This window comes from Ochotona princeps, chromosome 6 (assembly GCF_030435755.1).
Source record: "Ochotona princeps isolate mOchPri1 chromosome 6, mOchPri1.hap1, whole genome shotgun sequence".
Taxonomy (NCBI): Eukaryota; Metazoa; Chordata; class Mammalia; order Lagomorpha; family Ochotonidae; genus Ochotona; species Ochotona princeps.
The window spans coordinates 42446591-42463991 of record NC_080837.1 but is presented as its reverse complement, the minus strand read 5'-3'; the positions used below and the strand labels follow the sequence as shown (position 1 = coordinate 42463991).

The window sequence follows — 17401 nt, the reverse complement described above, 5'->3', positions numbered from 1 at the left end:
CTGAGCAAACCTTAGTCCACCAGCAAGTGCAGGGGCCAGACTGGACTGCGGGTGATGCTGGGCTAGGCTATCACACCTGCTGGTTTGCATGAGCCAGGGATAGGAGCAGACTGAGCAGGGCCAGGATGCAGCACCCACTGAGTTGGGACTGGGAGCCGGCCGGATCAAGCCAGGCTGCAGCATCCAAAGGCAGGAACCAACACATATGAGTGGGCTATGCCAAGCTAGGTCAGAGCAACCACTGGCACGTGTGAGATGTGTGGCTGAGAACAGGCCTGGTTAGGGAGCTAAGGGAATGCCCTGGCTGGGTTGTGATTCTCACTGGTGGGCACGAGGGCCAGAGTGGGGACTATGATCTGGTCTGCACATTACTGCAGTGTCCCTTGGCATGAATGCTGGCTGGGTCTGGGGTGCCCCAGACTGGGCTAGACTCCAGCACCTACTGGTGCTCATGAGAACCAGAGTGGCTATAGGACAGGCTGGGCTAGGTCTTTGCTCCTGCTGAGCCATGCGTGAGCTGTGTCTGGCTGTAGGTCAGGCTTAGCTGGGCTGTAGTACCCAACAGTAAGAACTGGAATGAGTGAGGGCCAGTCAGGAAAAGTCACTGTATCTGCTAAGACAGGAGGTGGACTAAGTCAGGCTGGGACATGGACCTACCAATGTGCATCAGATCTGGCATTGAGAGGGGTTCTGATGGAGGAGCTTGGGTAACTCCTCTGTCGGCACACACTCCCTGCAGGTGAACGCAAGAACCAAGACGGGGAGCAGCCCAGCCCAGGCCAAAATACGGCACCTACCAGTATACATTTGGTGCAGGTCTGGGACAAGCCAGGCTGGGTCAGTTCATATCATCCGCTGGCAGATCTGAGAACCAGAATGATGTGTGGGACATGCAAGGTCGTGCCACAATACCAGCCAGTTCACATTAGGGTTGGGGGCTGGCTGGGCTGGGCTAAGCTGCAGCACCCCACCAGCATGAGCTGGAACTGGGGGTGGGTAGGGCCAAGATGGGCCAGGCTACAGCACCCACTGGCAAATGCTGAGGTGAGGTGGATCATGCCAGACTGGCCCACAGCGCCTAACCAGCACACATGAGACCCAGGGGAAAGGTAGGGAAGGGGCGGACTCAGTAGTGAGACTGCAGGGGGCTCCCCTACTGGGCCACTGCTCCCGCTGGTGAGTGTGACAGTTGGGATCGGGGCAGACCAGGCCGGAGAGGGTCTATTGGCCTGCATGTTAGTTAGATCCGGGGATAGCCAGGCTGGGCTGACTGTACCTACTAGTGAATGCATAAGTCACAGTGGGTGTGAGTTTGTTGGGCTTTGCTGCAGCATCAGAGTCAGATGCTGATACTGGGGGCTAATTTTGTCAAGTTAAATTGCAGAACCACCTGGAGAATGCTAGATCTGAAGTGGCAGTGGGCCCAGTAGAAAAACAGTGGGCACCTCCCTGTTGGGTTGCCACTCCCACTGGTGAACATGAGAACCAGCACTGGGGCAGCCATGGCTAGACAGAGAGGGGCACCCATCGGCACTAATGTGGACTGGATAGTGGGGCTAGTTGGGGTGAACTAAGCTTCAATGACTACTGACATATATGAGAGTTGAAAGGGATATGGGACAGATGGGATCAGGCTGCTGTACATACTAGCAAGCATGAGAACCAGGGCAGAGGGCAGGCCTGGTGGGCATTACTGGGGGTCTCTCTGATTAGGCTGCAGCTCCTGCTGGTTTACATGAAGGCCAAGTGTGTGGTGGGCAGGATCGGACCAGGCTGCATCAACCATTGGTTTGCATAGAAGACAGGGCTGGAGACAGAACTGACCCAGCAATTGCAAACACCAGTGTGCCCAAAGGCTGATCCGGGCAACAGACTGTGCTGGACCCTGTATTGGTAAGCACACACAATAATCATGTCTGAGATCACCTCAGATAAGGTTTCTTTGGGGATCCCCCCAACTGAACTACTGGACTCAACTCCAACCATGAAGAGAATTGCAGGTTCCATGGTCTGACAGTGGAGTGCATGAGTCAGAGTTGGGCCTCCTCAGTGGCTTAGATGGAACGGTGGACAGCATATCCAATTACACATGGAGGATATGGCATTATACTGGAGCCTGCATAGGATAGCTGGTACCAAACAGAGGACGGAGGACAGAACAAATTGATTAACTACCCTAGCCAAGCACTGGCAGTGAATATCTGGGCAAACGGAGACTAAATTGGACTGTCACCCAGTGGATTCTGGAGAGATTTCTTCGTGCTTGGAGTGGCAAGATCAACAGCAGCTCAGAACTGTTCAACTATCAAAACCACTTGAGCAAGACCCTTGCAGCATGCCCCACATCGGGGACCCTGGGATGGTATCGAGTGGCTGTCCTCCATCTCAGGGTGCAGCGGCATTTGGGAGGCTAGCTGTGGCTTCTACGCTTATCTCCCTCTTTCCCTAGATACAGGAAGGAAAAAAGAGAATGTGGGGGTAAAAAAACACAAGAAGAAATAAAATAGTGTAGAAGAATGAGAATGAACACAGGAAGCAAAGGAAAAAATGACATCAGAGAGGTCAGTGAAGGTAAGCGCAGTTCAGCTCACCGGACACTTTGAAGCGTTCCCATCAGTAAACACGGGGCAACCAGAATGCTTTACAGACGTTAAGAAGGCGCATGAGAGGATCAGATCTGCACTTGTGCAAAATGACTCTGACAGCAATATGAAGAACAGGCTGGAGGACTGTAAGAGGAGAGACACACGTCTGGGATGCCTTGGCCCAAATGGAAACCAAAGGCGGCTGAATTCAGAAGACATAACGACTGTGGAAACGTGGTGGCCTACAGCAAAAGCAAGGCTTACAAGGATTCCTAGGCTTCAGTTCTGACAAATCTGCTAACATAGAGAACAGGGCGAGAGCCTAACACACATCACTGACACTCTTACCCACTTGCCAGGTAGCTAATAAGGATGAGGAAAGTTTCCAAGGACTGGAGAAGGGTGTTTCCCCATTCAAAGCCAACTGTGGCTTAAATGCAAGACAGCCACGAAGAACACTGTTAAACGACCGCTTCATTCTATTTACGTCTTGTCCAATTTGTGTGACTCATATCCAAGAAAAAAAAAAAACACAACAGATCCTGGGGCTGGGCTAGGCTGCAGCACCCACCAGAACTGTAAGACCTAGGCTGGGGGGCAGGGGAGCCAGGCAGGGGGATAACCTCCCACTGGGGCGTGTGAGAACTGGGCCTGGGGGCAGACCAGGCTAGGCAGAAATACAACACTCGCTGACTTGCATGTAAGCTGGGGTAGCAGGACAGCCAGCCACCGGTGAGCATGAGAATCAGAGCTGGGGGGTGGACCTGGCTGGAGAGGCGGTAGGCATGCATCTACGTGGGCGTGCATCCTTCTCAACTATGTAGGAGTCATTTAAAAAACAAACAAACAAGAAGGTCCCGTAAGGGTCCAGAACACGCCCAGTCCTCCTATAGAGTCACTTGGACACGAGCTCAGCTCCGGGGTCCCCTGGTCGGGTCCTGCGGCAGACTCCACCGCCGCCAACCCCACGCAGCCATCCCGCACCCACAGCTGCCTCTCTCACCCCGCACATCATGGCTTACAACACTAAAGACTGGAATGAGAGACGCGAAGAACGCACGGCTCGTGACTGAGCTCACCTGGGTCACGAACTCCGCGTTGATCTGGGACACCGTGGGGGCCACGATTTTCTTGGGCTGCGCGGTGGCCGCCATGACGGCCCCTGGCCTCCACCCGGGCGGAAAGGAAAGGGTCCGGTGGGCGTCTCCGGGAGCCCCGTGCACCTCTCCCCCGAAAGGCCGCGGCGGCGCAGGACACCGGAAACGAAACAATCCACCGTGCAGGACAACTTCAGCCCCGACAGCCCGGAAACCTCAGCAGGAACCCGTGCGTTTCCTCGGAAGCGGAACGCAGTGCGGCCGGAAGGCAAGGCAGGCGTCGCGGCTAGAGAGGCTAGGACGTGACCCTCCGACTTCTGCGCCCCCTAACGAATGTCAAGGAGAAAAGCATCCTGGCGATGGAATTAGGTTGCTGGCAGGGGACTAGTTAGTGAGTAGCGGTGGAACTGGATTTCCAGTGGTATGAGTTGAGAAAGGGAAAGGTGGATGTACTGCCGTAGGGTCGAAGCTGTGGCATAGCACGTTAAACTGTAGTGCTGACATCCCAGGTGGATGAAGGGTTCGAGTCCGCTTCAGATCCGCTTCCCCTTTAATGCACCTGGGAGAGCCCCCAGAAGTTGGTCCAAGTTCCTGGGACGCTGCCATCCATCTGGGAGCCCCCAAAGAAGCTCCTGGCTTCTGCCTGGCCCAGCCTAAGATCTATACATGAATTGTTCACAGAGATTTTACTTGAAGTAACCAAAGACTGGAAACAATCCAAACACACATTGATACATTAACAGATTCTAGTATCTGGTAAGACGGAACTCCAAACAATCAAAAAGAGATGAGCTACTTACACATGCAGTGATATGGATGAATCTCAGCATCATTTTCTCCAGTGAAAAATTTTAAAAGGCACATGCTGTGTGATTTCTTGTACATAAAATTCTTCTAAAGCAAACCGTAGTGACTTGCCTGCGAAGGCTTGCAGAAACACAGCAGGGAGCGTTCATGGGCCCTGGACATGCTGGTTCTCATGGTTTTGGTGATGTTTTTACAACATGTCAATTAGTACGTTGTAAATCTGTGTCACTTGTATGTCTATTTCTTTACAGAGCTGTTAAACACAGTTAAAACCAAGACTTGGGTTCCTAATAAATATTATTTGTTACATCAGCATTCTTCTTCTTTTTTTAAAAAAAATTTATTTATTCTTATTGGAAGGCAGATATACAGAGAGGAGAGGCAGAGAGGAAGGTCCTCTGTTCAATGGTTCACTCCCCAAGCGGTCACAACAGCTGGAGCTGTGCTGATCCAGAGCCAGGAGCCAGAGCCTCTTCCAGGTCTCCAACATGGGTGCAGGGTCCCAAGGCTTTGGGTCATCCTCGACTGCTTTTCCAGGCCACAAGCAGGGAGCTGGACAGGAAGAAGGGCGGTTGGTACTAGAACCTGCACTCATACACAGTACGTTTAAGAAGAGGGCTTTAGCCGCTAGGCTATTGCACCGGGCCCTGCATTCTTTTTCCTCCTCTTCTTCTTCTTTTTTAAGTTTAGTTATTTATTCAAAAGCCAGAATTACAGAGAGAAGAGGCAGACATCTTCTATCAGAGGCTTCACTCTTCTTCAGGGTACCAACAGCCAGGACTGGATCAGGCCAAACCCAGGAGCCAGGAACTTCATTCAGCTCTCTCATGTGGGTGAGGAGGCCCAAGCACTTGGGCCATTTTGGGCTGCTGCCTGAGACACATTAGCAAGGAGGTGGTCTTGGTTGAGCAGCTGGGACTTGAACCAGCACCCATAGGGGATGCTGGCATTGCCATAAGAAGATGGCTTTATCTACTGTGCCACAACATGATTTATTTTATTTTTAGTGCAAAGCCAGATATACAGAGAGGAGAGACAGACAGGAAGATCTTCCATCTCATGATTCACTCCCGAAGTGACCACAACAGCTGGTGCTGTGCCAATCGGAGCCAGGAACTTCCTGTAGGTCTCGCACGCAGGTGCAGGGTCCCAAGGCTTTGGGCCGTCCTTGACTGCTTTCCCAGGCCACAAGCAGGGAGCTGGATGGGAAGCGGAGCCGCCAGGATTAGAACCGGCGCCCAATATGGGATCCCGGCACGTTCAAGGCAAGGACTTTAGCTGCTAGGCTACCGCACCGGGCCAAAACATGGTCATTTTTTAAAAACTTTTGTTATTTTAATATGTGTGCAATCTATATCACTTGTGGCTTTAGTTTGCATGTCCCTAATGATAAATGATGTTGAACACCTTTTCATGTCTTTAATTTGTGTATTATATCTTGTTTGGGAAAACCTCTATTTAGAGTTTCTACTCATTTTTAAATGTGATTACTTATTTCCTTTTACTGATTTTGATATAAACCCCTCCAATTCCCAAATGCATGCATAAATTACTTATGATTTGTGGTAAACTCTGCAAGAACACAGGCAAGAAACTGTGAATACTATCGCTTCAAGGGAGGAAGAACCGGAGGGAAAGGAAAATGTAAGTGGCCATGGCTTATTGTATATTTTATACTCCTTTCTGTTAAAAAAATAAGCAGCACTTATTAAATTCATAACTTATTTCCTGGTTTTATGGCCAAGAATTTCAGCATGAGCCTGCTAGTGATGTTACTATTTGACAGGTTTTAATGTGTAATATTGTAGCTCATTTCCTTTTTTGGCAATCATGCACCTCTTTGTCCCCATCTTGGTTTCTTTTTATCATTTTATTTAATTCAGTTTTTGACTAAATAGTTTGGAATTCTAGAATTATAAAGCATATTTTTTCTTTACTTTTAAAGCTTTCTATCATGCTTGTAAATAAGAGAGTAAGCAAAGGAGCTGGGGAGTGAAGAAAGGATTTACAAAGGCAAAACTGCTAAGACATCTAAAAGGTCACAAATTTCAAGTTGACCACGTATTTGGCAATAGGACACCACTGATGACCATTATGAGTTGGGATATTTTGATGTTATAAGAAGAAAACTTTGTTACATTGTAAGTTAACTCACATGTAGATCAGCCTAGTGGTTCAAAATGTAGTCTCACTACAGCAACACTAACCTGTGTGAATACAAATTCATGAGCATAAACCTTGACTCTATCAGAAACTGAGGATGCATTAGCCCAGCCTACACTAACATGTGGAAAACACTAGTTTCTACTTGAAGACTGACAGTGAAAATAGCTATGAACAAAAGCAGGAGGAGCACAGAGCAAAAAGACTTCTAGAGGAAATAGGAACCGATACGAGCTCTAAATATGTAAGCTCAAACATCAGAGAATGAACAGAAACTTGTCAATGTAAATGCAAACCATTTCTTGTTCTATATTCCACCTAATAATACCATGACATTGCTTTTTTTTTCCATTTATGGCTTTTTTTTCTTTTCCTCTTAGTGCTAATAGAACTCCAGCCTTATCCCTGAAATTGTAAGACCTTCTAATTAGCAATAGAGAGATTTCAACAAAATTGCAAAGGCTCCTTTTTTCTTCACTTTTTAAATGCAAATATTATTCTGCATCACAAAACAGTCCTTGCAAATGTTGTTTCTAACAAAGAACTCTCAAACAACTTAGACTTCAAAGACGTTGTTTTGTCCTAAAAATGTCTGTAATTGGTTGTCTTACATAACATGTACATGGAGATCTTGGATTTTCTACAAGTCCATTTTAAGCACTTGTCTTCTTCCACACGAAAGAAGAGAGCATGGAATAAAACCTGATTCAGCTAAATTTCTGAACAGATGCCAACTCTAGGCAAAGGCTTAGGTTGCATTGCACCTAGGCAAGTGTTGCACTGCTGGGAGAGAAGCAGCTAATAGCTTTTAGGTGTCCTGGGCCTGGTTAATGTCAAATTTGTGTTCACTATACCAGTGTACCAGCATAGTCGCCTATTATTATCTTTTTTTGTTTGTTTAAGATATGTGGTGGGTGGGGGAGACACCGGGCATGCCAGCAGACCGGGTCTGGGAGCCTGTGTGTGTGCACAGGGTAGGCAGGCAGGCCCCCCAGCTGACACAGCACACTGCCGGAGGACTGAGCATGGGGAAGCTGTGGACTGCTTAGGAGACAGTGTGCAGGGAGGACTGCTGAGGGAGAATGTGACAGGTGACAGGGGACTTCCACCAACATGGTTACTGTACTTGCAGGTAAATGAGGAGGCCAAGATTGGGTGGTATAGTAGAGGGAAAAAAGACCTTTTGGGGACAAACCAATACAGCCGCCCATGTGGGAGACTTGGGCTGGGATTATTGGTATCAACCATCACCTACTGGTGCATACATAAGTCATGGCTGGAGGCCTGCCTGGCAGGGCTCAACCATGGTACCCGTCACTGAGTATTAAGGCAGAGGAAAGATATGTTAGGCTGGGCCATGACACTAACCAGATCATGAGAGAACTGTGGGGCTTGTGGGCCCATCCCTGTGGGACTGCCATAAAGCTGGTTTGCTGGAGGGGTGGGCTAATGATGGACTGAACTAGACATTACCATGGAACTCACCAACATCATAGAACTGGGGTTGGGAACACGTCAGGCTGGTCCGGGCTTCAGCACCCACAGGCACACCCAAGAATTGGTAAGAGTCTAGCACTCACTGGCACGTGTGAGATCTGGGTCTGGGATTGGGTCTGGTGTGTGTGTGTGTGTTGGGGGCTTTAGGAACCTTTCTATTGGGTCATCGGTCCCCCAGTTGAGCATCTGAGTCTGAGCTGGGTGTTGGTCAGGGGAGGCAGGGCTGCTTCATTTGTTCGCAGGTGTGTGGGTTGGCTCTGTAGGAGATGGACTAGGCAGAGCCAGGCCAAACCATAGCCCACTGGCGCGTGCAGGAACCAGGAGAGGGTGGGGTCATACTGAGCTAAGTTAGGCTATCACACCTACCAGTTCACATGAAAGGGATTGGGGCAGGCTGCAGCACTCACCAGTGAATGATAAATATGTTTAAAATAAAATAATATAAGTTTAAAACATTTCTGAACATAATTTCAGAGTTTTTGGCTAATTAAAATAGCTACTAGGCAGACAAGAGGCAATAACAACAATAACATGTATTGGAGAAACTAATTCTATATTTGTTTACTATAAATCTAGAGAGGAAGGACAGAGAGTAAAACAAAAGGATAAATATGAATTCATATGACATTTAATGGCTTTAACATATTCCTGGTAGGTGATGAAGTGTTATCAAAGAAATGCAATGTGAGTAAAGAAGTGATTAAACAATTATCTAAGTCTGGTGTAGAACGTGGATTGGATCAGGTCTACCAAAGTGGTTGACAGTGAATCAGTACTTTGTTCTTAACAGTATATGAATCTTCCTTCTGTACATAAAAACTGTTACTTGAAATTTGAAAAAATACTCCAAAATTCTAATTTTTCAAGAACTTAAAGCACTATTTTCTTCCTTTCCACACATACGTACTTTTATTTTAAATTTATGGACCCTGAAAAAAAAAATTTATGGACCCTGACAGAGTAGAAATCAAGAAACAATAATTGTACAAACCAAGCCTGCCAATTAAACTGCTTTGGTAAGTAAGCTGCTAGAAATTAATCATGTAGCAAAATCTTCTCATTCTCTTTTAAGATATTTATAAAGTTTATTTTTTTTTCAAAAAAGTAATTGATTCATCATTACTACCAGTTTTGTCATGCAGCAAGGAAACATTTGACACTTATTTAATCTTTTTTAACATGGCAGTATAATTATCTTCCTTCCTATAAAGTTCCCATAATAAGCTTGCAATAACAAAGGTAAATAAGTATTCTGTTACAGGTACTTTAAATAGCACTACAGTACATCTTTGACAAAATTTTTACAATATTTCGACTTTCAATATGAAACAGGTAAAAAAAGGCATGGGCCAAAAAAAAAAGTGTCACTTAGAGAAATCCAGTGTCATATTCATATAAGCACAACACTTGCAGAACTCTTCCTGTTAGGTTGCAAAAGGAAGATATAAGACATTTTTTTCTAGATGAAATTACAGAAGCCATTTTGGGAAATGTTAAAAATGTATACTTTCAGACACATTAGGAGAAAAACATTTAAACTTTCAACCTTGGAAAACACGAAGTTATATTTTGTTTTTGATTAGAGGTTGTCTTGGAAAGTTTTGTTTAAATCAAATTCTGTAAATCCTTTTCTTGTTTGCACTGGAAAAAAAAATGTCAAGAAACCTAAGAAGTAATTGTTCTTTAAAGCATCTGTTGTAGTTGGATACCTTTATTTAAAAAACAGGCACATCTGTACATCATTGGTTATTTTACTCATATTGTTTTCTCTTTGTAAACTAAAATTGAGTTACTTATTATTCACTTTTGGTAAAAGAAGCAAGCAGACAAAACTCACTTCCATTTCTCCCCTTTCTCCAACCACCATCACAGAAAAACAGCTATTAGGATACGGTGCAAAACTTAGAATTGTTCATTCATCTACATTCTCAGTGGATGGGTTTTCATGATACATAAATGTGCCAGACTAAATGCCCACTTACTCTTTTCATTTCAGAAACACAGTGGTTAAGTTCATTTATTGCTAGAAAATGTCATTAGAGTTCTTATAAACAATGACAAACATGAAGGGCAATTTCTGAGTATAAATAAGTCTTTCATAGTTCAGGATTTAAGTGTACTTCATGAAAGTTCTGTTTTTAAGGAAGGTACCTTTAATTCCATAAGCATCTTAATCCTGTACAGAGAATAAATTACTAAATATAGTTACAACTTAATAGGGATAAAAGCAATATTCTTTAACATTACAGTCCATCAATATCATAAAACTTGAAACTAGATTTAGTCACTGCTATTTGATCAAGTTTAGTACACAAGCTTAGCAATAGGACCACTCAAAAAAAAAGGCACTAAAAGAAAGCTTACAGAAGTAAATGTGAAATTTGGGTGAGAATACAGATTTCTAAATGAGAATCTTTAGTTTAGGACTACCGTGCAACCAACCATTAACAAACAACTAGATGAATGGCACTTACTCCTCTGAAGGTAAAACTGCATACATATCACCAAAAAGGTTATGGCATTTGGAATATATTCCTGATAAGTAAACATGGTAAATGATACTAGCCTCTGCTACTTTTACATTGTTTGGGGGAAAACAGCAGCAGCTTTAGGGGAAAAAATCATTACTTGAGGAAAAAGGGAATGAAATTATCACAGTCCTAGGAATAAATAGGTTTGAAAAAACCAATGAAAACAACACTCTAAATTTCTCAACCATTTTCATTATTAACTTAATATGTAAGTTTACAAGAAAAAAAATCACGCTTGCAATCTGAGCCATAGGAAAACAGAATTATGCTTTACTGTGAAATATAAAATACATGAGGCAAAACATAGTAGGCCTCCTGCTACAAGTTTTTGCCTGCCCACCCTCTGAGTACATATACCCCAAGCATGACATGTCAGGAAATAATTTCTTTACAAGCTGAGACTAAATTATTTGTATAACATGGACTTACAATTTTCAATACAGATAAAAATGTATATTTATAGTAAAATAAATGTGCTCTGGTACCTTAGTATGCTCTGCTATCCAAAAGTAATTTCTTTTCCTGAAACTTTACTTTTTACATTTTACCTTATTTTGCAAGAAGCAGCAGCTGTCTGTAAAATCAGTTTAACAGTCATTTTGGTTAAAAAAAAAAAAAGATGCATTCTAAATGATCCAAGATCATCAGAGACCACAAATGAGTTACTGGTTGCAGGTTAAACAACTGAATCTTGAACCATCACTTTCTATTATGATTGCTCTTTAAAGTGAGTAAGTTGATGTCTCTTCCAGTGAGGAGCCTGTCTGAAGGTTTTGCCACAAACTGAGCATTCAAATGGTTTCTGCCCTGCATGAATCAGATAGTGTCTTTCCAGTTTAGATGGAGATCGGAAACTTTTAGAACAGACACTGCATTGGTAAACGAGGCCATTACTTCTCTCAGGACGCTCTGAGTCACTACGATGATAGGTCTGCTCTGATTTCAAACGTGTGCTAGAGGCACAGAGCTGCCTGCTCCTACACTGGGTACCTGGAGTGAAATCCTCCGATTCTGACTTAACTACCACTTCTGACATTTCACTGGACTCTGAAACTTTATGGTTCTGAAAATCAAGAGCTTCATACTGTTGGGAAGTACTATAACTAACACTATCACCAGGATCAATGAAATGTTTGTTCAAATTTCCAAATTCCATTTGGCAAAGGGATCTTCGATGAGGAATCTTTTCAATATGAGTTAGTTTATGTCTTTTTAAGTGAGCTGACTGTCTAAACGATTTCCCACAAACATTACAGCCAAAAGGTCTCTGTCCAGTGTGAATTAAATAGTGTCTCTGTAGTTTGGATATAGAAGGAAATACTTTTTCACATCTGTCACAAGGACACATCTTATGTCCAGTATGTATGTTTCCAACTGGAACTGACAAGTCACACTGAAGCCCTTTAGGTTTATTAAAGAATGCCTCACCTGGTGAACCGGAGATTGCTAAGTCTTTATTAGTCACTAAATTTTCCATAGTTAATATATTTTCTGTTGTACGGGTACTTTTCAAGTTTTTCCCCATATTTTGGCTTTGGAGTTGCTTTTGCCAAGAAAATGGTAACATTAAAGATTTCTTCTTTTTGATGCCAACTGTCTTGTATGTTCCAAGAGAACCCGTAGGTGTTTTCTGGGTTTCCTCTGAGTTCTGTTCACAAGAAATAAAGTCACTATTTTTCAGGAAACTGCTTTTCAATACTTTTTTCTCTGATTGCAAGTTATCTAGATTTTTACCTCCAGGACGTTTAAGTTTGGCCAAGATTTTTTTAACGATGGTTTTATAGTTGTAGCTTCTTCTGAGCCTGCTTGGAATGTTGCCACCTCTTCCAGGGACACACTCATGTCCCCTAAGAATCTGCTCTGATTCAAAACACTCCTCACACTCCAGACATTGGAAAGGGACGACGTAAACAGAGTGGACACCAAGCAGGTTATTCTCTTCAGAGCCACCCATCTCACCATTTTCAAAACCGTCCTGTTTCGCACTTAGTTTACGAGGCCGGGGGCATGATTCTGGATTCTTCACCTTTAATGAAAGAGTCTGACAGTTCTTATTTCTCATATGGATTTGTTTATGCTTCAGAAGTTTGCTTTGAATCTTAAATCCTTTCTGACAAAAACAACACTGAAAAGGTCTTTCTTCTGAATGTGTGAGCTGGTGGATTTTTAAATGAGTTGACTGCCGGAAAGACTTACCACACAAGATACATTTAAAAGGCCTCTGACCAGTGTGAATCAGTGCGTGCCTATCAAGTTTGGATTGTGATGGAAACATCTTGCCACAGATTGTACATGCATGAGCGTTCTTTCTTCTCTTCGTAGTGCTGTATGTGGGATCAGACTTTGAGCATGGATGTAATGCCCACCTCTCTGTGCTAAAAGTATTATACATTCCGCACACTGGCTTTTCTTGCGTGGCCTCCAGCCATCTTCTAACCTGCTTAACATCATTTTGATAGGTTTCATTGTGAAGTTGTTGGTGCTTCACAAAAGTCTTCAGGTTTTTAAAGTGGCGCTGACAAATACTGCATTTAAAAGGCAGATTATGAGTTAACTGATGCCTTTCCAGATGAACCAGTTGTCTAAAGGTTTTGTGACACACATCACATTCAAATGGCTTTTGACCAGTATGAATCAGATAATGTCTTGCTAATTTTGATGGTGTTTCAAAGTGTTTGAGACAAATATTGCAAGTATAAGGTCTGTTTCTAGGCAGCTTATTGGTTACTACACACTGTTGAATCTTCACCATTTTTAAATTGCCTTCAGCCATCATATTCTTCAGTGATACATTCTGGTGATTGCCAGAGTGTTCTTAAACACACATACCTAAAAAATTAAAAATATTAACTTTAAATTCTTTCTTTACATGAAAAGAAACACTTAAGTTGTCCTTTGGATGAGGCTTACAGGTAAAAGAGAAATGACTTCTTCTGTGTTAAAAGTAAATTAACCATTTTAGATGAATACTCTGGAATCATAAAACTAATTTCACACATATAGAAACGAGTCTTTAAAAGTATTCCTAAAATCTATTTATTTTCTAGCCTAGCAGCTAAAGTCCTCGCCTTGAATGCCCCAGGATCCCATATGGGTGCCGGTTCTAATCCCGGCAGCTCCACTTCCCAGCCAGCTCCCTGCTTGTGGCCTGGGAAAGCAGGTGAGGAGGGCCCAATGCTTTGGGACCCTGCACCCGCATGGGAGACCCAGAAGAGGTTCCAGGTTCCTGGCTTCGGATCGGCACAGCACCGGCCGTTGTGCTCACTTGGGGAGTGAATCATCGGACGGAAGATCTTCCTCTCTGTCTCTCCTCTCTGTATATCTGGCTTTGTAATAAAAATAAATAAATCTTTAAAAAAAAATTCTTAATACTAAGCATTAGTATTGAGGCTCTTTTATTATTAGGTAAATGTGCTAACATTTAGGTGGGATTTTTTTTTTTTTTGGTCCTTAAATACTTGGGCTAGAAAGGTAAAGCATTTAAGAATTAAAAGATAATAATACTAAAAATGAGATGTATTTGCATTTAATTACAGCGCTTCACACAAATACTCTATGAAGAAATGTTGCGCTTATCAGAAGTGTAGTTCTCAGATGTCACATTACTTACTTTCAATTACTTTTCAGATCAACAAGGACAACTTGGAGAAACTTCCCAGAAGACCTGGGTTCTAGTGCCGGATTTGTTATTTTATGGTCTTGCTGGAGGGAAGAAACAAATACAGAAGTAGAACGGTGACCAGTAAGACGCACATAGTTTATCAGGCATTCATAAGTATTTTACGCTCTCTTATGTTCTCTTTTATCAGAGAAGGCCAATTTTGTTCTCATTAACACTGCATTGCCCTCATAGATAGAAGTCTGCTATTGTTAAACTCTCACTCTAATGTATCTGCTTTGAGGCCAGAATTGCTAAATCCATTAGGAATTCAGAGTTCCTTGGTCAGCAACTATCCAACACAAATTGTATTTATTATCTTTACCTTACACTGAAATATAAAATCACAAATGTAAGCACCATCATTCCCTTCAGCAATCCAAACCAGAAACAAGACATATTTATTCTATTATTTGCTTGAGCACAATGCTTTTCATTCTGTGAAGTCAATTTAGTGAGACAGGAACTATATTTTTGCTTAATAATACAGAGTGTAAAATATATATAGTAAGGATAAATTTTGCTTTCTCCACTGTTGATAGAGGTTAAAAAAGTTTCTGAACAATGCTCCTAATCTCACACAACAGGAAACAGAGGAACCTGCAGCAAAATCAGTCACTTGATTCAATACGGCCAAGGAATCCATCAGGAGAATAAAGAGCAAAACTCATAGAATAACACAAAAACTAAAGAAACCAGCTGGCCTATTTTTTTTTCTACTTGGCCCATATTATCTCAAAGTATTTACTTCACCCGCTAAAACTGATGTAACTAAAAGTGAAATGGAAAAAGCCACACACATCTATGCAAAATAAGATGCAAGTGATTATATTAATTTTCTAAATATACCAATTAGCCCAGATATTTATCTTGGCCACAATCAGCTGTTTTTGCTACAATGAGTCAGAGGAGATACAGGTGAAAAACTTCCAAAATCTCTAACATGCTGACACAGAGTAAACTGAGAATTAAAAATTAAGTCATGGGCCTAGTGAACTGCCATGGAACTTCCTAGTTTATTTAATTCCTACTGAGCAGTTAGAGGCCAAGGTTGTCTGTCAATCAGGACAATGGGTCAAATGGAAACTAATAACCTTTACCCACAGTGTAAGAGATAAAAAGAGGGACTGGCTCTCCATTGGTTCACCAAACACGATGTTTCTGGGTGAGGGTCTGAGGGATGCACTGCACAAGAAGGAACTCCCTTGCTAACAAAAAGCTCCTTTCAGGAATCCTTGGGCCAGGGGAGGGAGAGGGGAGGACCAGGGGTAGAAAAGAGTGTCTCAGCAAAGCAAGGCTCCTGAGAAGTACCTCCCCTAGTTGGAGGAAAGCAAGTATAGGAAGAGCCATGAAGACTGCAATGGTCAGGAAGCCAGTGTGACATGGGAGGGCAACTCGGGCCGGGAGGGCAAAGCCCAGCCGTAATTCAAGCTTAGATCTGAATCATGGAACACGCATGGGATCTTGTTCACTTCTCAATTCCTTGTGTAGCTTCTCCTTTCTAATAAATGTTTCTATAAACACCAACTGGAAAAAAAAAAAAGTCCCACAGTAGAACCACATAAAACAACCATCTCTGATTGTAGCAGAGATTGGCTGGTACACACAGCCACATTTAAGGTCTATGGTTCATGCCTCACTAGCACGAAGACCTGGGACTCTCTTACTTGCCTCCCGACCTTGTTGAAAAGCACTTGCTGGCAGCCCTGTATTGCCAGAATCTCTGCTGGCATTCGATGATCTCCTTTACATTCAGGGGCACCCATAGGTGCTACCATCTGTGAACTTACACCAGGGTACACACAGAACTCCAAAACCCAAGTCAATTTCGTTATCTTTCTTCTGATGTTTGTTGTAGTTGTTGTTAGTGATCTTGAAGACCCATTCCTGGACTGTGATCTTTCTGATGTTACCTTAAATAAAAATACATAATACATCTGCTCAACAGTTCAATTCACAAAGTATCCTAGCTATGAGTAAGCTGCATGTCACTCCTTGACTACAGATTCAATAACAATTCAGTGTTGCCGTCCCCACCAGCAGAAAGCTTGCTGACTTTTTCACAGGATTCTCTTTTCTTTTACATCTTAGTTAACACCATTAAAAAAGAAAAGACCCGAGAGAGGTTCCAGCTGGGGAATCATCTCTGGTTGCCCTTTAACCAGCTTGCTGTGCACTGGCCCCTGACCCCCATCTCCTTTCGTGGGACCACACAAGACAAAGGACCTGGACAGCGAGTCCTCCGCGTGTTGGTCCACAACCAGTAGGCACCCGGAGGGTCGGGCTGAGTCCAGAGTCCGCAAAACCCCACAATAGGCAACGAAGGGCAAGAGTGCCCACTCCGAGGGGGTAAATCACGTGCCAAGTGTGGTAGGACCCACACTGGGGCAAAGGCATCCCATCTGAGCAAGCATCCCACCAAGCCTTCCTCTGGGGCATCCCCGCCGTCCCCGAGCCACACTCAGGCGAACAAGTGCGACAGCCGGAGGTGCTGAGGACCCGAAGTCGTGGTCCCCTCGCTCCAGCGCACCTCGCAGGCCGGACGCCACCCTTCCCTCCCCTCCCGGGGCTCGCTCCGCCTCGCTCCCGGGCTCCTGGGGTCCTCAGCACGCACCTGGAGCTGGGAAGGGCCCGGCGACTAGCGCATCCCGGTGCCCCGGAGCCGCCGACGCCGCCAGCGCACGTCCGCAGGAACCCCCGGCGAAGGCCGGCTGAGTGCGCAGGCGCGGCGCTTGGGCGCGCCGCAGGACGCGGTCCGGCTGGAAACAGGCTCCCGTCTCTCTGCGCCCTGGCGGCCTCCCGCCAGTCCCAGGAGCCAGCTTGCGGCCTCAGGGTGGTCCTCACGACCCTCAACCCTCCGGGGAAGAAAACGAGGGCATGGAGAGGGGCGCTCGCGGCCTCAGGGCGGTGCTCACGACCCTCAGCCCTCCGGGGGAGAAAACAAGGGCATAGAGAGAGCGCGTTTTCTATCTCACCCGTTAGCCTCAGTGCGGGCAACCTGTAATCCAGACGAGTGGGCCCAAGGCGAGTCGGCGTTTCAGTCAGCTCTGCAAACTCCTTTCT

General features: G+C 44.4%; 2 protein-coding genes and 1 long non-coding RNA gene across 3 annotated transcripts in view; all 3 read right to left on the bottom strand.

Annotated features, from left to right (window-relative positions):
• AQR (aquarius intron-binding spliceosomal factor) overlaps positions 1-4058 on the bottom strand; it is an 85095-nt gene extending 81037 nt beyond the window's left edge. Inside the window, exon 1 of the mRNA XM_004578440.3 lies at positions 3665-4058. Coding sequence (XP_004578497.3) covers positions 3665-3739 — 75 coding nt within the window. The 5' untranslated portion in view covers positions 3740-4058. The remainder of the gene's footprint in view (positions 1-3664) is intronic.
• Positions 4059-10928: 6870 nt separating this feature from the next.
• On the bottom strand, positions 10929-13518 carry ZNF770 (zinc finger protein 770). The gene has a single exon (XM_004599983.4). It carries the CDS (start codon positions 13454-13456, stop codon positions 11390-11392), a length of 2067 nt encoding a protein of 688 aa, XP_004600040.3. The 5' UTR covers positions 13457-13518; the 3' UTR covers positions 10929-11389.
• A 620-nt stretch (positions 13519-14138) lies between these two features.
• On the bottom strand, positions 14139-16970 carry LOC131480553 (uncharacterized). Its single transcript, XR_009245625.1, has 3 exons — positions 16953-16970; positions 16129-16251; positions 14139-14382 (listed from the first exon to the last, which is right to left on the bottom strand). It is a non-coding gene; the product is annotated as an uncharacterized LOC131480553 (long non-coding RNA).
• Between the last annotated feature and the right edge of the window lie 431 nt (positions 16971-17401).

Excerpts from the sequence above, each read along its gene's own strand:
- ZNF770 (XM_004599983.4), bottom strand. The coding sequence starts at position 13,456 with ATGATGGCTGAAGGCAATTTAAAAATGGTGAAGATTCAACAGTGTGTA.